The 23,110-nt window shown below is 55.5% G+C and overlaps 1 protein-coding gene across 2 annotated transcripts in view; it reads right to left on the bottom strand.

Moving 5' to 3' along the window:
- LOC122378194 (protein amalgam-like) overlaps window positions 1-23,110 on the bottom strand; it is a 68,959-nt gene that overhangs the window by 20,408 nt on the left and 25,441 nt on the right. For both annotated transcript variants that reach the window (XM_043358966.1, XM_043358967.1), the window contains exons 2-3: window positions 1,611-1,757; window positions 1,143-1,370 (exon numbers count right to left, since the gene is read on the bottom strand). In XM_043358966.1, the coding sequence (XP_043214901.1) occupies window positions 1,143-1,370; window positions 1,611-1,757 (375 nt within the window). The remainder of the gene's footprint in view (window positions 1-1,142; window positions 1,371-1,610; window positions 1,758-23,110) is intronic.

The raw sequence follows: 23,110 nt of genomic DNA, 5'->3' as shown, positions 1-23,110 counted from the left end.
TGATGACGCCCATGCTCGTCAAACCCACCCCCAAACTTGGACCGATGACTTCCGGGTCTCCATATTCTGTTCTTGTGCATTGCCAGCTCTTGCTGTACGTAAATCGTGAATTTTCGATTCTCGCACAGTTGCGCGTTTCGCCGTTAGATTTAAGATGCGTGGCAGCATATTGGGGGTGCGAGCCACCGTCCAAAAGTAACGTGAATTGTCAACAGCAATGCAAAGAAGTCTGCTATTGCTCAGAGTTTGCTTTTTAAAGAATTAACAAGTGATACGGTACGTTAAGAAGGCAAATGTATTCTTGAAATGGATTGTTTGGAGGCAACTAACCGGAATCATTCAGTCTTTTCTGAGCTCTGTTTGAGTTATTTTCTGTACCATCGACACAGACCACCGTGGCAGACGCACCGATGCTGCACTGAAACTGTCCGCCCCGAAAACATGGGATAGCGTACCCCGATCGCGTGATAAAGACCACGCACTTATAACTTCCCACCACCCGGCCGGCCGCCCGGCAGATGTCGTGGCGCGCGGTGCCGATAAGGCGCTGCCGCCCGTGTGCGGCGTCGAATTCTCGCCCTTATTGACACCGGCCGGTCGGCGGGCGTAACATGGTCCTCTTTAAGCCGTTTGAGGAGCCCCTAACAGTTAATACTTTTCAGAAAAATGGGCATCATTGGACTCAGAAAAGAATAACGCACCACATGAGCCATGAGCCCGTATACTTTTCCAAAATTCGGTTTTTTTGAACAACCCTACTGGTCATGGCTGGGTCCCGTCTGGTGCCGCTCAGCAAGGAGCCTACACAGAACATTAAAACGGCATCGAGTGCAGTAACGCAAGGGATACTGAGAGAACCGCCCCTCGTAAACAATACTACCAGTTTGTCAAGTAAATGAGGCATTTGTATCGTGGATAGGGTCATAATTCGGGCGCCGACGTGCCTTAATTTTAGCGCCATGTTATAATACATTGTTTAAAATTATAATGATTTTGGCATCATAGCCATGTTATAATGATATCTGCATAACAAAGGTGGCCGTTTTAACTCTTAGCACGGTATGGATGGGTGGATGACTGAATGAATGAATGAATGAATGAATGAATGAATGAATGAATGAATGAATGAATGGTGCACTTACATCGGACGTTGACGGTGTGCCGCAGCGAGACGGGCGGGTTGGAGGAGACCTGGCAGATGTAGGCTCCACTCTCGCCCGGCTGCAGTCGGCTGATGACCAGACTGCTACCCTTGTCACCAGTCTGCTCCAGCTTAAACCGGTCGTCCTTGGTCATCGGGATGTTGGCCATGAAGTAGACGCGCTCGTTGCCGTCCTCCAGTATTGACTTCCATATAATGGTGGGGCCAGCTGAAAGAAGTACGAAGGTTGGATAAAAGTCAGCTTTGGATCAAAACATTTCGAAAATACCAGTGTCGGTGAGAATGGGTTTGTTTGATCTTTTCATTCGTGCTGGGTGCTGGCACTCCGGTGAGGAAACACAAATTGCAATACTACTGACCGAGCACGATAAGTGTTAGATTCAACGTTTAAATAAAAATGATGATTGATTCGCGCCACTGCCCATATGGCTCGTTATCAGCGGCTCACCCTGATCCACGAGGCAGGGCAGCGTGATGCTGTCGCCCTTCATGACGTCAACGTTCTGCGGCACGCTGGTGAAGGACGGCACGTGCGTGAGCTCCTCCTCATCCTGGCTCTCCTCGTCGTAGATGTAGTCGTAGTCGGCCACACATCCTAAAAACAGAAAACAGTCCTCGGTTAGACGCAGAACGGAATGTCGTCATGAAGCAGAGCAGTTAGAAGAGTCATGTCTGATAACACTATTCAAAAACCGGCTAAAAGAAATGCCAGTTCAAATGCTGCCAACCCTGAGAGTGAACCCACATTGCTTTAAATCATTTGCCTTCTACAGCAGGATTTTCATGAAGACATGCTAAAAGGACAACTTTTACGCCCGTTCCGTCGCTCACTGTCCAGGAAAATGTAGAGACGAGTCTTACAAAGGTGTTTGGAATGGTGACGCGTGCTCCCATTTTTTTCGGTTCATTGCATTGTCACAAGTGCAAGACGCCGACCACTGAACACGAGCGCCTGCCACTGAGGTGGCCGTCTATCCCGCTCACTTACAAAGGTTACCTTACAAAAACCGTATGTCAAACTTAGGAATCGGCATTCAGCTGCTGCTAGTTCTATTTTTATTCTTAACTCAGCAGGAGAAGTGGATGCTGCAGAATTCTAGTGTGCATGTAATGCCAGGGAAGTTTTTCATGTCTACTTGGATTGTGTTTGATGGATAGCGCATCCCCACCATAAGAAAACTTAGAAATCGACAGATAAAAGAAGACAAGGGTCGCCGTCACAAACTGTCTCCAGTCAGCTAACGAGCGCCGTCCGTGTCCAGCGAGTCTGTCGGTCCCTGACAGACAATGGCCCGGCGCGGACCGGGGCCGGCGCGGCCGTCGACACAGTGGCGACTCGCGCGCAATCACACGGTGCCTCTCCCAAACAGGTGTTTTTGTCCGCTGTCCAATCAGACCGACTCGCCCGGCCGACCGGCACGGAGGAGACAGCGCCGGACACACGGAGACAGCCGCGCGCTGCCTCAGTGCCCGGACGGCACGCGGACGGATGGACGGATGGACGGACGGACGGATGAGACAATTGGCCGGGATCAAAGGGCCGCCGTCACGGTGGCTGAATCTGTCGGTCGTGGCACGCTTCGCGTTCCGTCCGGACAGGTAACGAAGAAACGCCCGCGGAGAGAAGAGGCCATGAGCACTGAGAGCTATCGAAGGTATTTACAGACATCGCTGGATGATGGCGTCATTTGGCGAGACCAGCGACTGGTTTGTCGGTAATTGATTCACGTGGTCAGATAAATCACTGTAATCGAGGGTCTTTATTGTTTAAAGCATCGGATAATAGCTTGAGTTAGAGAGATGAAGTGCAGACATAAGCCAAACCTCAGATTGATGCCTTCTGGTTTCCGAGAAAGGTGAGGGGGAAGATATAGCAGTTATTGGAAACAGCGTTGGTACTTGGTCTTGTAGTGGATTTAAATACTTATTTCTTTTGTTGTCAACCTGTTTGTTGTGTTGCAGCGTTAGTAAAACTGCATCCATCTTTTCTTACATGGACGCTACCGCTAGAACGGCTGCAGTTTCCGGCGAATGTTGTCTCTGGCGCCAGGTATTCCGGACCCCCCCCCCCCCCCGGACCGCTCGACTCCGGGCGGCAGGTATTCGGCGCGCTAATCGGCCCCGGAATGTCCGTCGGGCGGCCCGATTTAGCCCGCCGTCAGACCGGAGATGTTGGTGATGATCGGTGGCAGAGCTGGGCTCACTGGCGGTTCGGTACCGACTACCGATGCCCACTGGTGATGGGGAAGAGACTGCAGATCCGTGGCGCTTTTTTCTTCTCCTGGATGACATGATGCTTGAAAATAAGGTGGTAATGCTATCAAAGGAATAGCGAAATATGAATAATCAGATCCGTATTTAACTGTTATGATAATATCTTTTACCGGAAAACAGGCTTTGCACTTTTATGAGACGAGTGACGACCATGATAGCAAACATCGCTCAACAATATCGTATCAGAGGACCATCGTTCACACGCCCGCCCAAGCCGTGCTGCAGCAGTCATGCCACCCTGACTGGCAGACTCGGTGCGGGTATGTCACGCTGGCCGCTCTCAGGGAGTGATGTGCACACTGCACAGTGTGCAGGGTATAATTTCATGATGCGGACCAATTGTCAGCAGTGCAGCGTGGTACCAAATGAGGTCAGAGCTCGGCACCCCGCCCGGGCCAGCGCGATCGGCGGCCTTGGCCAATTGAGAGCGTCTGACTGCATGTAATGCAGGTCGTGACGGCGCGAGAAGAGAGGAGTGAAATCATACCCACTGCAGGCTCCAACAGCACAACGAGGTCCAACCGCTCAGAGCTTCTGTGGTCGCTCAGAAATCTAGAAGAAAGAAGTCTACACAAAATACGTGTCGAAATGGTTGAGGTAACGTTAGGTATTCCTTTTGACCGATGTTTTTTATACAGCGCTCAGCCACTAACGACTGTTAATTATTGTTGTACCGGAGGGTTAGTCATCCCCAGCTCGACTGGGTAAACACAGGCGTCACGGCCATTAGCGTGTTGATTTAAATGATCATTAGCTCAGACCTCCGTAACGGCATCGGTTTTCGCCGTAAATATGCTTCAGGCGCAGGACTGTGCGTTTAAATCGACTACCGTCATTGGCATTTGAATATATTATGCGTAGCAAATGATGCGCGCTACTATTCAGAGCACATTTAAATGCCCCACCATCGAACAAGCATTTGGAGCTGTTACATAAGCGTTCGCAGAGATGACACTATGACATAGAAATGTATACGTTAAATATGAATGTACATTTACAATTTTGAAGGTTGTTATAAGATACATTATCATTCCATATGCAGCGCGACCGTGATTCAGCCTTCTCTTTCAACAAGAGACGTCCAAAAAGCTTCTCTCGCACTTCTCTATCGGCCCGGAGAGCTCTGGCTCTGACTGACGCTAAGCTCCGCCATCATCATCTGCTCTGAACAGAGTTTTCTGTGTTTCCCGCGGCACCGTTCCTGACATCTGCACCCTCAACCACCGGCCCTCCGGCACCCCCCACCACCGACTCCCCGCCCTCCGCCCTCCTCCCTCCGCTAGCCGAACGCCCACCCTCCGCTCGGACCACCGACCCGCGGCCCTCCGCCGTCCTCCGACGGAACACCCGCCCTCCGCCGGCGGAACACGGCCCGTTTCACGGCTGTCCGGACGCAGAGCGGTCCGCCACTGACGGATGTGCTCCCCACTCCATCTTCCACAACCAGCCCAACAAGCCGGAGCGAGCGGTCCAGAGCCGCGCCGACCACCTGCTCGCCGGCCAGGCCGCTGACGACATTAGCTCAATTGACGCATGGGACTTCCGGGCTAACGCAGTGGTGCGGGGTCCAGTGAGCTTGGCATTATTGTAAGGCGCTTTTTAAATGGTATGAAATTTTATTGATGTGCTTAGGATTTTATGAAATAGTTACTTGCAGTTTTCAATTACTTGCAGGATGATATTGAAATAGTATTGCATTTCCGAATTTTGATAGTGGAATGACGTTTTACTGCGGCTTTGACGTAGCAAAATTGAGCCGGCGTCCATCCCCGACGTATTACAAGTTTCCCTGCCTTTACCAAAGCGCAGCTATGACTTTTATGTCCCTCTCGTGTTCTGAGCGGCTGTCCTGGTCGGGACACTGACCCGCACAGCGCCGGAGGGCCCAAGGTGACCCCGGCGCCCCCGGCTCGTGCGATCGGCACACTCGGCAGCGCTCGAGCGACGCGGTCAAATAGCCCTCGTTAGCGGCGGACGCGTGCGGAGGGGCTGTGCGTGCGCCGCTGAGGTTAGGGACTGACGCCTGCTACTGCTGCAATATCTGGTGCAGCCACTGAGACGGCTGAATGATGCTACTGGCGATCGACCTAGGTCGTTCTGATTTGGACGGTCGTAATCTGGAAGATGAGCGTTGGACGAGCCATAGATTCGTGGGTGGTACGGTTCCGTGTAGCCGGTAGCCGCGATGGAGAATATAGCCGTGATGGAGAACGTAGCACATGTGTGGTTATTTGCATTGGTAGTGAAATATATGCCGTATAAATATGTCCTACTCTGTCCGAGTCATTTCAAACTAGGTCAGTGCATTCAACGAGATTTATTTGGACTCGTTATACTGTCAACTGTAGGTTGTTTAATATGTTAGTTCGTGAGCGCACTAACTTTCAGACCGAACAATTTACTGGCTGAACTTGGCTCATGGCCCACTATTGCACCGTGCTGAAATGAATTGTGCGTAAGCATGAATCAGGGTTCTGAAAATAAACCTCCAAAGCGTCCATCAATGGACAAGGTCAGCATTTCGCATACATGTCCGGTGACGTGGTATAACATATGAGGCCTTTTAGAGGCCCATCGGAGTCGTTTGATGGGTCAGCAGACGGCGCGCGGCACGCGACCCCGCGGCGCAGAGCGCGTGCCCTCTGACCCTGCCGTGACCCGACCGTGGTCAGAGCACGGCCGAACGGCGCCGGCACGGCCCGGCCGTGCTCGGTCAGGTATGCAGCCGCCGGCACACCCGGCCGTGCTCGGCCGTACCGGCGTGCTCAGCCGCACATTCATAATCGTCCGTTCAAAGTGTGGCACGGTCGGATCTACACGAGACTGTCCGTTTCACAGTTCAAGGTCGATACCAAAACACAGATGAGCCGGATATTTTGATTTGTGTCACCTTGTTTTCCCAAGTCTGGCTTGAACACGTTTTCAACACCATCAGCACCTGGCAGTTTCTGATGATTCCTGACGCTTTACCGTTATCAGGATTGTGCACTGCGCGTCAATGCCATCCCAGCTCTGGGCCACCACATCACGTTCCTGTCAGGTCTGTCACATACTGTCTCCCCTGGGCGTCACAGTACCTTCCCACTGCCTCCCCTGGGCGTCACAGGCGCTGCCTCCCCCGGGTCTCACAGTCACTGCCTCCCCACTGCCTCCCCAGTCCGTCCCTCGGGGCGGTGGCGCGGGAACCGGAGCCGGCGGAAGCGGCACGTCCCACGGAGACCCCGGACAATACCGCAGTCCCCGCCTCGCCAAACAGCCGCCTCCTGCGATTGTCTGAGCCGCCTTTTTGCGCCCTCCACCCCTAACAGTAGGGAGTCGGGTGACGTCATCATCCCACACGCACACTCAGCTGAGTCGGGTGACCCAGTGCCGCGCAGGCGGTCACGCAAAACCCGAGTGCGAAAAACACCGAAAGACGCAAAAAGTCAATCTCCGGCGAGCTAGATGGATGCGTGCGGCTGAGTCAGCGGCTGACGTGATTGAATCCCCTCGGAGGCGCCCGCCCAGCGCTGCCGGTTGCAAATTGCATGACGCGCCGTAGCCGCCAATGACTGCGGATGACGTTTGAATGGGAGAAAAACATCCGACGGCGCATCGTAAACAAGCTAAAAACAGCACGCGTCCGTCGCTGGGCCGGCGGTGCGACCTATTGAGACCTCAGACGGAGGCACGCCGCCGCGCCGGCAGCAATGCACGATGACAGCCGGGGGCAAAAAGTCGCCGCCGGCGGCTGGGCCGAGGTGGACACGGGGCCGGTATGCCCCCGAGCTGCTCAGACGGCGGCGGCGATCAGCTGGCGAGTGGGGTCCGTTTGTCAGCTGTCACCTCCACGGCAGATCAGAGTCGATATAGGGGGAGACTGTGCGGAACAGTGCAGCGCTGAGGTGACGAGAAATGATGGGCGCCATTTAGATACACAGCCTGGGAAGCTCTATCACAAATCGTGTGTGATTGTAACCCTGTAGAAGTAATGAAATGAAATAATCTTACTCGGTTGATAACGACTTCGCAGTAATGTATCTTCAACCCTAACGAATCTGTTAACAGAAGACAAATAACCACCTTCTTCGAATAACAAACAATTTATTGCTTTCTGAGCCCGCCTTGCGTCAATCGTCCCAAACCGTAAGCCGCTTTGCAGATAGCGACAGTACCACTGTGTTTGCAGCGGCGACTTGGCGCGCTGTTGTCGGCAGCAGCGATCACACAGTGTCGTGGCCGCGGCGGACCGGTGTGGGCGCGACTCGGTGCGGTCACACCGTGCACTGCAACTGTCTGAGACATGGCGCCGAGAGAACCATTGTGGCAGCGTAACGGGCCGGCCGGGGGCGGGCGGGCGCCAGTCGCCACACCCAGTGCAGACGCTGGGTAAATAAAGCACGGCAGCGGCGGCCTGGGGTGGTCTGTCTGTGTGTCTGTCTCTCTGTCTGTCTCTTTGAGGGTCAGCCTGGGCGCTAGCAGACGGTAGAAGAACGGATGACGAGACTGTATAAGTGGTGTCGGTGCTGAGACTTGTCCGTGGGGGGTCAAATTTTCAATGGTGGCACTTTATTGACCACGCCGGATTGTTTCAGATAGGCGGCTGAGCATTATAAGGGCCGGAAGATTGAAACACGAATAGATAACGCATAACGCATTCTCAGCGCCTGTAGCTTCGCTGTGCCGCAGTACAGCTGAGCGCCGTGAGATAGACTGTGCCGCAGCACAGGGAGCGCCGTGAGATAGACTGTGCCGCAGTACAGCCGAGCGCCGTTAGACAGACTGCGCGAGCGCCGTGAGATAGACTGTGCCGCAATACAGTTAAACGCCGTGAGATAGACTGTGCCGCGGTATAGCTGAGCGCCGTAAGGTAGACTGTGCCGCAGCACAGCAGAGCGCCGTGAGATAGACTGTGCCGCAGCACAGCGGAGCGCCGTGAGATAGACTGTGCCGCAATACAGCGGACGCCTGTAGATAGGCTGTCCCGCAGTGCAGCGAACGCCTGCAGGTAGACTGTGCCGCAATACACGCGAACGCCTGCAGATAGACTGTGCCGCAATACGCACGTTTGCAAATAACCTTTGATATAAAGATTACAAACGTCATTTTAGAAATAATGCTACCATGGTGAATCACAGACTGATTCTAGAGATGCTTGAAAATAAATATGTGCAAAAAAGAAATATTCCTCCTGACGAGCTGTTTCCAGCCGACCAGAGATCGGCGTCGGAGTCTCCCAGCCCAGCAGCGGGACCGGCCGGGAACTGTCGTGCCGTCCGTCCGTCCGCCGCGACACCATTCTCACCACACTGACAGTCAAACCGTGTCGCATTCCGTCTGCGTTCACACACAGACTCCATTACAAACAAGACAAACACGCGCCCCCACACACAAACACACGTGGGTCAGCCGGCTGTGGTTACAGTCGGGTCGGCGAGCGACCTTGGCTGCCGTACGCCTACCTTCGCGAGGTTACGTGCGTTTTATTCGATTCAATCTCATTTGATTCGCTCGCTGCATAATTTCGGGCATGTTGATGCTGCGCTGTCTACATTAGGGTGCCCGTCTATAGAGATGCGTCGCCTGTGTTATTTACGGCCTGTCCCGGCCGGATAACATTCCGCCCCGAGTCGCCGCCGGTTGCAGCCGCGCACCAAATGCGGGCGCCTATCGTATAACATCTAATCATAATATTGATGATGATGGCTGCGATAACAGAGCGACAACGTTGGTAAATAGTGTCGGTGGCCGGGCACACAGCGACGGCGGCTGGTCGTCGGGCGCGATCAGGGATCATACGCCGCTATCCTTTCCTCTGCCGTTCGGCCCCTCCCTCCCTCAGCACCGCGCCCCGTCCCCACCGCTGCCGGTCCACCGCCGCAGCAGCAGCAGCAGCGGCGGCGACCACACGGCCGGTGTCTGCCGACCTTCAGCCTCCGCCGGCAGCGCTAATGACCGCCGCGATGACTGCCTGCTTTGTACCGCCTCGGTATCAACCACGTGTTCTGCAGACCGAGTCGGCTCAGCCACTCAGCCCAACTGAACTCAGCGAGCTCCTCTCGGGCCGACCCGCCCCTCTCAGCGGAGCGGCCGCGAGCGGAACGCGCCGGCGCGGCGTGTTTGCTCGTCCCACCCAGAGCCGACGCGGCTCATGAGTCGAGACGATCCCGGCGCCGCGTGACGCGTCGGATACGCCTCGGCGCGCCAGGACGGCCGCGCTCGCGCCTTGCGAAACGAGACGCAAATTAACCGTACCGTAAACAGGGCGGCGGTGGTGGCGGTGTCTGTGGACCGAGCGGGCGGCGTCTCCGCGACCGCGACCTCTCCTCCCACGTCTACCGGGGCGGAAACGCAAACCGGGACCGCAGTCCGCCCGCGCCGGCCGCCGCTCTCAGCCCGGCGGCCAATAGCGCCCCGCCCAGCCGGGAGCTCTCAAGTGCGTGAATTCTCAGCTTTGTATCACCACCCCAATTAGCATGTGTTGAATAATGTATGGGCGATGGTACCGAGCCGTGTGCTGAGTGTTTCGATGCTCGGTACGTCGAGCGCCGGAGGCGACTGGGCGGGAGTCGTCAGCCAGTTCTAACCACCTGGCCGGCCGCACCCAGCGGCTCCCAGCAGCGCCAGCCAGCCATACAGCAGAGGGCCAGACACCGCGCCGGTCCACCGCGCCGGCGCCGTCAGAGAGGGCGAAAGTGGTCCGAGCGGCTATAGACGGGACTGGCCCGCCGCCAGTCGCCGCCGGCGCCGTCGTCAGCGAAATGTGAATACACTCACCGCACCGAAATTAACATCGCAATGATAATTCCCGGTGATGTTAAGATATGCTTAATGTATGGTTTTACATGGCTGTTCGTTTCAGGATAACATGCGACTGTGATTTGAAAAACGGCATGTATGTTCTCCTGACATGTAAAAAGGGACGGGCTATCTGTGCAGGAACGCAGCTGATGCGCCGCCCCGTCCGCGCGCGACGCTGGCGCGTTCATTAGCGGCTGGAATCCGCGCCGTGCGCCACCCGCCTCCAGCGCGCCACTTTGATCTCCCGCGGCATCTGCGGCGCGGCGGCAGTAACGTCGGCGCGCCAGTGTAGCGTCTTCTTGGGGTAATTCCAGAATTTATAACGTGGGCAATCTCTGACAAATTATGTCGTAAATACAATGAGGGCGACAATAATGCACGTGAGACGCGCCGTCCGCAGCGGTTTAATTACGCGCTGGATCATCGCGCCTCCCGAGCGTAGTTCCCATTTCATTCCACATACCACGACATCGTTATTATATCAATTAACATCAGTCGATATCCCACCGACATAGATCCGTTTTATCAGAGATCGATGTCATGGAATCAATTTATAAGCTGATTTCACCAAATATCCTCAAGGTCCTAACCTGACATGCTACCATACAAGGTAAGCTTATCTCTCGCTTGGCGAGGTAGTTAACATTGTAACAAATCATATGCACACTTCACTTCCCTTCCTGAATAAACTGTTCCGTACTCACGTCTTACCTCTCACCCGTCCCCGTCTGCCCTCAGCCCGTCTCCGCCCGTCTAGGCTCACCTCCCTGGCACGGTCCCCGGCGCGGCTGACGTCTCCGCGTCCGTCGGCGGAGGACGGCGACGGGGGATTCTGGGCCAACCGCCACTCACCGGCATGATAGTAAGTGACAGCGCCCAAATAACGGCTCCGGTCCATGGGGCGGCCGAGCGGCGCTCCGCGCACCCCGCGGGTGCGGTGGGGGTGGCGCACGCCGGGTGCAGAAGGGCGGGGGCGGTTTGTCTCCACTCCGCTGACGGCGTAATTACCGGAATGACTGTCGGTCCGGCGGCCGGTGAGATCACATCCGGTCGGAGGCTCGGACCGCGGCCGGCGCCGCCAACAGAGCCCGGCACCCGCCGCGCCGCGCGACCCATCCCGGCACCCGTGAGACGGCAGCGGGTCTCTGAGAACCGGCCGGGCACGCCCTGGGAACGCCTCGGAAACCTGGCCAGAATCTGGAGAGTTTCGACAGAGTCTGGATTCTGAATGGGCCGCCCAAGGTTAGCTCTGGTGCCGGGAGCGCGGCGGAGCGTCCCGCCGGAGCTTCAGCGCGCGCCGGTCAGAGCGGCGGGCCATGAACTGCACCGTGCACGCGGCCACCGCCAAGGCCAGCCTGTCGGTGACAGCTCAGGAGCCGGCCGGTCTAATCCAGCCGCGGCCCGCCGGTAATCCTCCACCGGGGGCCTGTTTGGAGCGGCCGACCGCCGGCAGGGACGGCGGGCATTCGCCGGGCGCCTCGCAGGGTTAAACCCTTCACCTCACACCGGCTCTTCATCCCACACTGCCGGCGAGTTCAAGCGTCTTTCCATGGTCGAATATTGATGGGATGTCGGTCAGATGTCGGTCAGATGTCGGTCAGACATGGGTGAGACACCGGAGGGTGTTAGAGAGGCCACTTCTCTCCTCACCGTCCCTCGCCGGAGATACATGGCCCCTGTCGGTGCACAGCAGTGAGCCATTTGTCCGTACCGCCAGCCGCGTTGCGAGGCAAAAACACACCTGACGCCGACGTGTCCAGCGCAGGGACGTGACCGGACGCGGTGGGCAGACGTCGGGCGCGGGCTCATCCGGCGCCGGACGTGCTATGGACGTGCCGTGGACGTGCCGTGGACGTGCCGTGGACGTCCGGTGTTCGTCCCGGCGCCGGCTCCCGGTCTCAGATGGGTCACCTGATGGGCAGGCTCCTGAGAACCGGGCCGGTGCCGACGGACGGTGAAAGGAGGGTGCCGCCGGCTGCACTCGGCCGCGGCGCGAGGGGCGGTCCGGTGCGGCTGACGACATGGGTTCAGGGCTGGGTCAGACCGGGCCACAACAGAGAGGCGCCGACTGAGCTCTGCAGGCCGGAGATGGCCATATAAGGAGACCCGGACAGGCGCCGAGCTGCGCGACAGTGGAAGGTGCTTAACGTGTCAGTGTTGAGTGCTTCTCTGGAAGACTTACGTTTACGGCATTAACGGGCTACTAATGCGATTTCACACCTTTATAACAGATGGCAGTCTTGATAAAGGTGTCCTCTTTGGCTGGAAATCGAATTAAAATGAAGTCACCTCCATTCGCTAATGGGGTTGCCGCCCGTGACACAAACTTCCGGACACTGAAAGACTTACGGCGTAAACTGAGCACAAACTTCGACTTAGCGCACTAAATCGCCAGGAAAGCAAACTTCAAACGACACACAACATGCCGTCGGCGCCGGCTCCTAATCCGCTGCTTGTCATGCAGGTCAGAGCTGTGTGCCGTCACCGACCCGGCAGAGGCAGGCGCTGTCAGCCTCCGTCAGCCGTCTCTGCTGTCACAAACACCGGCCAACTCCGCGACGACGGCCACTTGGGAGGCGCGCTTTATGTCCGATTGGTGTTTGTTGACCGGGCTGTCGCGCTGGCTGGCGGCTGGTTGGTGTTGGCTGGAGGCTCTGAGCGTCAATCGGAACCATGGGGAGGACGCGACCCTCGGTAAATCCTGCTGAGTGAGCAGAGAGGTGACATTAGTCCGAGCTCAGGTCCGACACGCAATGTCAAATATGTCAGCGCGACATATGCAAATAACCAAGGGTAATTTCTTATCCGCTGTCCTTTTGGGTCGAGAGATTTTTAGCGGTTTATGATAAAAGTCCACTTGAATTGTGGCCTTTTGTAACTGGGTTGTAAATAACCGCCACAGACCAAAGGTGACCGGGACGCCGCTCGGAGAAGCCCTTGCAGTACGGAGAAAGGCTGAGGTGAGAGCTGTAAACATCGGGACCGTGATGGTCGGACCGACGAACCAGTGATAAGCACCGATAAAACCCCTGTAAATCACACTCGTACCGCGGCTCGCCATCTACCTGCTGCGCGTGTTAACGAAGCCCAGTAATTGGCTTACCACCGGCAGACATGCATTTTACATCGGCTGCGGCGTGGCACCAGCTACCGAGCGCGCCTCACACCCCGGCGAGGCACCCGCAGGGCTTCACACACGTCCCGACAGCGGACCGGGCCAGTTACTCTAATTGAATAATTTCACGGACACGCACCGCCCTGAAAAACGCCCGCACAGTGTCGTTGGACTCGCCGGAGCGGTGGTCCGTTTTTCTCGGTCTCCGAGGACCGTAGTGTGCCACCCTGAGGGACTGGGACCGCGGGAAGGGATGTGAGGACCGCTAGTCTCACAGCCGTGTCGACCAAACAGCGCCGTGGGTGGCGGCGCTGCGGCGTAACTGACGCAGCCGCACCGGGTAGAGTGACACGCTGCACACCGCCCCCCCCCCCCCGCCCCTCCCCCTCCCCGCCGCCCGGGGGGGCCGGCTGCTCGGTCATTGCCAAGGAGGTGTGTTCCTTCTCCCAACACACCCTCCTCGCACATACAAGTGGCAGAATGAACGGTGTGCTTATCTTCTGAGACGACATTGGCATTCGCAGATCCGCCAGACAATGTTTGTGGATGGCGTTGTAGATAGCATGGTGCCGGTGAACGTTTACAAACACCCAGCAGTACCACCCTCGTGACAGACGGAAAAAGCAAACGTCAAATCTTGGCAGCGCGCGATTCACATGCAAATGTGCAATACAAGGCTGTCACTGCGGCACTCGGACGGCAAAAACGGTGGCACAATGGAGGCTAACAGTCGCTCCGTGACAAAACAGCCGCATGTCCAGCTCGGAGAAGTCGGTGACACCGGCCCCTCGGACGTTAGCGGGGGCACGCGCGGCGCCGAGCAGCCTCTTTGTGCGTGTCTGCACAACAGCCTGCTCGTCTTTGTTGCTCGAGGGCTTGCAGAAGACGACGCGGGTCAGTCGTAAATCACTGCGTTTTTCGCCGGCGAAGTTCAGGGGTGCAACTTGAGCCCGACGCGGAATGGCGGAGCGGACCAGAGGCGTGAGGCGCCCAAATGGCCTCGCGGAAATATGAAAAATGATCGCTGCTGGTGGTCGTGGTAACTTCATGGGAACGCTTCATAACGCTGTTCTTTTTAAATTAATTAGTTTCGTGACATTCAAGGTCAAAATCTTAATCGTTCATCGTGCGTAAATCGGTCCACTCTGGGTCGCGTTTCTGAAGTGATTTTCTAAAAGCTCGAAAGTCAGCCATTCTGTCTGAGCCGGTGTCGCGGGGCGCTGTCGTTCACCTCTGCGTGTCGCGGGCGCCCCACCGATCCAGTGTCGTTACCCGGTCGGTCGGGGCGCCCCACCGATCCAGTGTCGTTACTCGGTCGGTCGGGGCGCCCCACCGATCCAGTGTCGTTACCCGGTCGGTCGGAAAACGGTCTCGATGACGGATTATGACGGCCGACATCGGAGACGGGTTGGGGACCGGGACCCGGGATCGAGGACCGGGAACTGGGGAACGGTCGGGCCAAAGACGAGAGCGCTATCCATGTAGGCTCGGTCTTGGAGTCGAGAAGATCAGAAGAGAGCGGGGATGGGAAAGAGTTCAAAGGACAGAAAGGATAAGGAACTGAGTGGGAAAATCAGGCTGGGAACGGAGACTCAGGGCTGGGATTGAGAAGATCCACGAGTGGACATGGAGTATTTTAACGAATCGGAAAGGGTAATAGCGAGTGAGAGAGAAAATACTCGCAAACGCACGCCGAAAAGACTAAATGAATCATCGTGAAAAGAAATGAGAGAAGTTAAGCCGGAAGGATTTGTATGGCCAAAACGAAGGGAATCTGTCAGTTTGGCTAGAACAAAGGAAAATTCGGCTGTCTTCTCGATCTGACCCGAAGACGGGTTGTCTCATCGATCAGGGGCGGGGGAGGGGCGGAGTGCCATCGATCGGAGGATGGCCATCGCGGCGACGGCGGAGGAGGGGCACGTCCTTCTCTCGTTAACCGGCGGGGGCTGTATCCATTCTGGTGTGAAACGACAGGGTCTCGCCTACCCAGGGCGGGTTATTGTCAGCGGTCCCACGGTCTCCAGATATTTATGGACTAAAAAGAGGTGCCTTCGGAGGACTGAAACGAGTTCGTTTCGTCGGAGTCTTTGATTGCGGAAAGAAAAGGAAATGAAAAAGGAATGGGCGCAGAAATGGGAGAACGCTGCTGACGGTTAGAAGGCTTTTGTCAGCTAAATAACTTCAGTTTCAAACTCGTGTCACTTTACAGCTGAAGGTCGTCATCTGGCGACTGAGACTCGCAATCTTTTGAAGCCTTGTATCTGAACACTTCAATCAACTGCCACCCGTCAATTATGGGGTGGGACACTCGTCATCTACCCTGCACTCAAACGGAACGGCGGCCGTTGGGTGCAGCCAATCGGCCTGGTCCCCCGCGGGGCACATCCCGCCTCTGTCCCTGCCCGCGACAGACATGGCTGGCTACAAACAAAGCGCCGACCACGCTCTGTTGCAGTGGACGGAAGTGCCGGCCGGCCGATGGACGCGCGTCACTCGACGGAACTTCACAGCTCATTAGTGACCGAGCCCCCGGGGAGAGCATCGTAACCGGGTACAGAGGGAAATGGGACGGATCCAGAGTGGAGAGATGGGATCCAGGGAAAAGAGGACGGTATCCAGGCAAGAGAGAAGAGAATCACACAAGTGTGGAAGACAGAGATATGTAGCTGGTGGCACCAAGCAAGGAGGGCTAGGGATTTAGAGATGACACTCGCCCAGTCGCGAACGTATTCAGTGAGTTTGATGTGCTGATGGGCCGGTGTGATGAGTGTTAACACTCTGTGAAGTCGTGTCCCGTGTGTTTGGGACCACGCTGACGGCGTACGGGGGCGTGGCGTCTCAGACGGGCGGCTGTGGCAGCTCCGGCGAACACACTGGCTCCAGGAATAACCCTTCCAACACACAGAGCTGCCAAAGGCCTGGCTTATTGCCTCCTGAGCGCGGCCAAAGTCAACACGACGTCCGGGTCACCCGGTGAGTTCCCGTCGATTTGTCACGGAGTTGAGGAGCTGCGCAGCTCGATATCAGGCAGGTGAAGGCCGGAAGCACCACGCCGAGACGCGCCGATTTCGAAAAACGTAATTAATACAGTCGTCGAGCCCGGAGCGCGATTGTCTATTCCGGCCGGATGACGCCATCTGAGGCTCTCTGGGGTGATGACGTCACTGTGGTGCCAGGTAGTCGGCTGGCGGCGGTGAAGGGCCGGCCGGCTGGCAGCGACTTCTGAAGGTGATATCACCACCCGAAAAGACGCCTCACGGTCACCTTGAGGGCTGCGCGATGTCAATAGGCGAGTCAGAGGTGATGGAATTGATATCTACATACTCGCAAGGAAACTGATCTTGTAAAGAAATGGGATCATGAAAAGGTAGCCCGTTGAAATTGATAGCGGTGGTGGAAACTTGGCAAATGCAAGCGAGTGGCCAAAACCGCTGCAAACTGCGATCGATTGATGACGGATTTTATTACCATGGATAAAAGGTCGCATTGAAATACTGTTAGGCGTTACTGCAAGATCAAGTAGATAAAACGACTCGATCTGGATTTCGACAGGTGAAAAAATCATTCATTTAAAAACGGTTTAAATGAACGGGATTATACCGGTGTCCAGTAGATACTGTTAGAAGAACGCCACACTGATCGCAATATTTCAGACGTCACTAAGCCTATCGATGGCCAGCACGCCGAAACCAATTTATGTCCAGGTTTTAGGCTCTGTTACAGGTTCTATTGTTAGATTTTACACATAAGATCATCGATATCTGCATTATGCACCCAACACAGATCAGCGTTTGGGGCCTTGAACAGACTTTCTGTATAAGGGCAGCATAAAAACAAACCACAGCAGGCTCCATGTATACCGTTCACTGACGTCTGATACCCGTCAGACCCCTGACGTGCGGGTCGCGTACGTTTCATTGACGGAATAAATACAGCGATAAGCATCTCGCAGTGTCGGCTCGAACAATGCCGTCGTGAGTTATGACCACCGAATCGGGAGGGCGTTTAATTGCGATCGGACACGTCGCCCGGATATTGTGCTGCCGATAGCAGAAATGACGTCGTAAATATTCTAGCGGAGATGGTTTGCGGAGGGGACACCGAGCGTTGGCTATTGGAATATATTTATGGGGAAGCAGTGCGGTTTCTGATCACTCAATTGCCGCAATGATAGCATAGTAAACATGGAAACATAAGGCGCTCCTAGCCTTTTAAACAGATGGTCATATCTTGCTTCAGTTTAGCTTGTCATGTCATCATCCATCATTGTGTAACTTCTTGCTTTAGAATTGGCTTTCGCCTACCGTGAATCAATAAATTGGAGTTAAGTGCCTTGCATGACAAAATATGCTGTCACCTACCACATAGGTAGCAAAGTCGTTTCAGTCTGCTCATGTAAGATGATCCAAGTCATATGTATGGGGCTTCCATCCGAGCTTATGTAACCTGTTGTGTAGCCTCGGCTGCACAACAGTATCAACTTCATCGCGAGTCGGATGACATGTTGAACACAAGAGCGTTTGATTGCTCACCAATCAACTGAGTCAAAGTGATCCGATTCCACCGATCCATACCCGATCTGTGCAACAGGAGACGCTGCCGGGAGAGCCACCGGCTCACAGTGACACCGGTCTCGGCCGCGGGCACAGCACCAGAGCTCGGCACGCGCCGTCAGTGCGCTCCCGGGCGCTCACATCCGCCCTGAGCAGACTGTTTGACCGGCCGTCCCATGACCATCGAGAGGTGAGCCGACCCGAACCGAGCCAAACGAGCTCGCGGCACGCGGCGTGACTCGGGGTAGTGGGCCAGCATCCGGGAGTGGGGCGGCCGTGCCAAAATCGGCCGCTCTCGATAGCCGGAATCTGAGACACGGGATCGGCTATGCCATTCAACATCATTCATGGCTGTCGAGATATCGGAGAAAATATGCTCGTTTTGTGGTTGACCGGTGAGAGATTCGTAGCGAAAGAGAAGGGTGCGGCTAACTTCCAAGCCGACGGCGGCTCGCTATTCGTCACGCTGGTTTGGCGTCCCGGAAACTGAGGCAGACACTCTTCTTCGCAAACTCATTCAGGAGTTAACGATCATACCCAGAGTCATTCCACCAGGTCGTTCCCTTTTGTAGTGGAAGTGGCTCTAACAGGACAAACCGCGTCCAAAGTACAACCCCAAGCTCCGATTAGTTGCGGTAAGTGGGGACGGCGACCCCTGCGCGGAGCTGCTGGTGGCAGTGGGTACAGTGCAGGTCGCTGCAGCCGACTCGGTCATTAACTCCCGTCAGTCGCCGCGGACCCGGTGGTTGGTGGTGACAAGGGACAGAGACGGAGACAGAGGCAGCCGGCCAACCGTGTCATCAGGTCACTGTCCGCCTCACGACTGTTCGGCCGCCGCCGCTGTCCATTCAAATAAGTGTTCGTGTCGCTGTCTGTCGGTGTCTTCGTGTCTGTTCGTGTCGCAATGTCCGCGCTGTACGACTGCTCGTCCAGTGTCCAGTCCGCTGTCCGGAAGACAGCCGCAGAAAGGAGGTGGAGGCCACCCGCCATGGAGCTACATAGTCATGGAGTCCTCGACGCTAGTGCCCTGTGCGGGATTAGCGGAACACATTGGCGAGGATTGTCTGGTAACGCCTCTGCTCAGTTCGCGTTGGACACTGGACATAACGGTGCCAACGAGTCGAGATACAGCGGGAGAGAGGACCACGGTCCACTCAGCTGATTGTCGTGGTGCGCTCGTGACTCGGAGCCTGAGTCACCCACTCCGCCGTGCGCTGACTCGAATTCTGAGTTCCCGGAATCGGGACAGAGATGTTGTGATTTCTGATTGCTCGCCTTGTCACCACACGCCCGAAACAGACAAACAGGCACGCTTCGTGACATCATCAAGTTGTTCCAAAGCTCGGAAATCTAGCTCGTGACGTACTCTGAAGAAACAACCAAAAAACAACAATGATGCTCCCCAAGATTGGCTTCATTCGTGATGCGCCCTGGCGAGGCGGAATCAGGTGAAATGTCGGTTTGTCCAGTCATGGTTCATGACGAACCTCGCGCGCCGCTCGTGCGATAACGGGGTCGGGCGGTGACCCGGAAACTCGGCCGGCGCCACGCCGTCTGCGTGCGCAGCTGCGCGGTGACGCCATCGATGACGTCACAGGTCTTAATTGGCCACATACCCGGTGCGTCGGCGCGGCGCGGCCTGCCGTTAATTAGGCCGCCTAAACGAGGCCATTAGCATTCACCGGCGAGGGGATTCATGAGCGGCTGCGTGAGGAATGCGTGAACGGCGGACCAACTCGTGGAGATGGTGATTCGAACAAAACTGGATGGTATAGAATGAGAATAGAACCTGAATATGTGCATTACACTGAATAGCATGCCGTCTAGTTGACTAGCGGGAAATCTTTACAAACCATGCAACCTCGGTGCAAGAACCAATGGTCGATTGCCTCCCAATAAACCGAACGGTCTCGCTAATCGATACAGATCGTCATTTAACTCGTTCTGACAGGAGGGTAATGGGAATGGCCCGATCGTCCTGGGCGGGCCGGCAGACGAGCGCCTTTAATTACTCCCTGCGTCTGTCATGGGTTTTTCACTTACCCAGCGGCGCGGCCCGCATAATGCATGAGACGACCGGCGCCTGGGCCCTCGTTGGGACCCGACGGCTGTCGGCCGATTACCATTCACCTGGTAAGGGGATCTGGTTGAACCGGCCGCCAAACGGTGTCGAATACCGACCATCGCCCACCTTTTGTTACCGTCCCGTTACCACGTCGTCGCTCCACGTTACCCCGTCACCCCGTTACCATTGTGTGGTGTTGGTGAATGTTCACCACCCCATATTTGGCATGAGCGCGCCACTGGCGGCCTGCAGCCCGCTGGGCGCGCCTCTGCCGCGCGGCGCCGCGACCCAGGGCGGGTCGGCGCCGGCCGGAGGAGGCAGTCTGGTGAGGGGCGCGACACGGGTCGGACCTGTTGCTGCAGTGTGAATGCAGTGGGTCGGATTCTTTACTGTTACTCCAAATACGGCAGTGTGAATACAAGCCTAAAGAAGACACGGTCTCTGACCTAACATTTGGCGCGGTCAAGGTAAGCAGAACTTACTTGCTCTTATGACATGTGATTATTATTATTATGCGTAATTCTATTAGCTAGGTATCCATAGGTGAAAGGCCATGTTCGTTTAACGACGTGGAAACAGGTTTAGATAGCAGATATTAGAATTGGAGGCTTACAGTTTCGCAAGGGTGATCGGTTCCGACACTCTTACAAGGGGTGTTAACCAAACGCTTCGGGGTTATAGGTAGGTTTTGGCTTGAAACGTGAGTGACAATTGGGATTCGTGTTTTTTTTCTTGCATTCGGTTTCCAATGCAAGCCTAGATTCTTATTAGTATTGTGTAAGTGGTGAGACGGGAGTCCGTAATCGTGCTACCACATCGTAAAATAATTTTAGCCAGTTCCAAACTTAAAGGTGTTAAATACTTGTGGTTTTGAGGTCTTTTCGTTCATCGAGGCTTCTTGACCACGACTATTGACATCAGTCATACAGAAATTACAAGTTCAAACAATATCTGTAACAACTTTGGCAACAATGGATCCCAAACGGCTGGCTATGCGGGTAGCAAGCAGCCCAAAGTTCACGGGTAGTGGCCACGAAAACTGGGAAAAGTGGCTCTCACATTTTAAGCTACGATTCCGCGATGTCGCGGAAGACGAACTCGCTACGGTTCTAGTAGACCTATTGGATGGTACAGCCCTCGATGTGTGTGCGAGGCTGGACAAAAAGGATCTGGCAGACTACGACAGCATCATAAAGGCTTTGCAGAGTAGGTTCGGGGAGGAGACAATCGCACTGCAGGCATACGCTGAGCTGAGCCAGGCGACTCAGAAGCCGGGGGAAAACGTTGAGGAATTTGGAGACAGAATTCTAGAGCTGGCGGGAAAGGCGTACCCAGGGACTACGATAAAACAAAAACAGGACAGCAGTTTAAAACAATTTATATGCGGTCTCGCTGACGGCAAACTACAGGAAAAGCTTGTCGCGAGGGATGATGTGAAGTCGCTTGAGGACGCAATCAAAGCAGCTAAAAGCTATCGGACGAAAGCCGGCATACTGGAGGCCATGCGGAATAAGACTGAGAGCGGAGTGGCCATGGCGGCACAGGGAACGCAAAGGCACTACCCCACACCTGAGGCTGCTCTTAATAAAGAGGCAGCTGCATCGATTGCCGAAATGAAAACCCAACTGGAGGGCATTCAAAAAGCAATCACGCAGCTGGAGTCCCGAGTTAACCAAGGTGCCACAAGGGAGCGTGACACCAGAGTTCAAAGAGGCTGTTTCCACTGCGGAGAGACCTCCCATTTCAAAAGACAATGTCCCCAACTCAGAAACAGGACACAGAGCAAGCAACAGAGTGGTGATGGAGGCTTTGCGGCGGGGCAAGCACCAAGAGCACCGTTCTGTGTCGGCTGTGGGAGACATGGCCACTGGATGGCAGAGTGTTGGAGAGTTCCCTCGACTCCAGCCCAGCCGGGATTCCAGGCAGGAATCCAGGGAGGAAGGGGGGCTGAGAGACCGGGAAACGAGTAGAGGCTGGTGCTAGGGGGCAGGCACCAGCCAAAGAGACAGAACGGGTCCCACAACTGAGAGCAGCAGTCATCGAGCTGGAGATAAATGGACAGGTCGCGCACGCCCTGGTGGATTCAGGCGCTGACGGATCCATGATCAATGAGGAGTTCGCCCTAAAGGCGTTGGAAGGGAAAGCTTTCAGGTCTAAAGCACCTGCACGCATGACTGGGGCGGGAGGAGAGCCTCTGGCAGTAACGGGCGAGGCAGAGGTGGCGTTCCGAGTGCAGACAATGCATTTTGTACAGCCGATGGCAACTGTTCAGGGACTCGTGTACCAGGTCGTCTTGGGAAGAGACTTTTGCTGTAGGCACGGGACGGTTCTCGATGACGAAGCCGGCGTGCTCAGACTGAGAAACCAGGAAATACGGTTGCCAACATATGCAGAGATCAGCCCGAGACGTTCCCGGGTGATGACATGTCGAACACTGGTGCTGCCAGCAAGGTCAGAGGCGATCGTACACGTGGCAGTAAAACCTTTGGACGGCAGTCGACCAGACAAGGGAAGGACATGGCAGGGAGTCTTGGAGCCAGCCAGGGGCACTGGTTCTCAGGAATGGCTAGTGCCAAGGGTGGTGGCAGCGGTGGCAGAAGACGAGACAATGCCGGTGAAAGTCCTTAATGTGGGGTCAGATGAAGTCACGATCCCCGCACAGACAGATCTGGGCACTTTTTACACGATTCAGGAGGACGGTGAAGGGCTGTATGAGGTATTCGATCAGGACGATGCCGAACATCAAACTCAGCCAACACCTCAGACTGAAGAAATGATCGCAAAGCTCAATATCGAGCAGGCGGCTGTGTCAGAGGCTGGAAAAAGAGCTCTCAAGAGGTTGGTCACGGAATACATGGACGTCTTCAGCCAGAACGACAGTGACATTGGAAGAACATCGCTACTAAAACATCGAATCGCCACCGGCGACGCGCAGCCAATCCGACAGCGTCCGAGACGTATTCCACTCAAGTTGAGGGACGAGGTTGAGGAACAGAAAAACAAAATGCTCCGGGACGGCATCATCGAGGAGAGCTCGAGTCCCTGGTGCTCGCCTATCGTTCTGGCGAAGAAGAAGGACGGCAAGTACAGATTTTGTGTGGACCTCAGAGCGGTGAACTCGGTGACACAGAGCCTGCCACACCCTCTACCACGAGTCGATG

Source organism: Amphibalanus amphitrite, unplaced genomic scaffold, assembly GCF_019059575.1.
Source record: "Amphibalanus amphitrite isolate SeventyFive unplaced genomic scaffold, NRLGWU_Aamphi_draft 000056F_arrow, whole genome shotgun sequence".
Lineage (NCBI taxonomy): Eukaryota > Metazoa > Arthropoda > Thecostraca > Balanomorpha > Balanidae > Amphibalanus > Amphibalanus amphitrite.
Note: the sequence above shows the minus strand (reverse complement) of the source record. Positions and strands in the feature narration are given on the sequence as shown.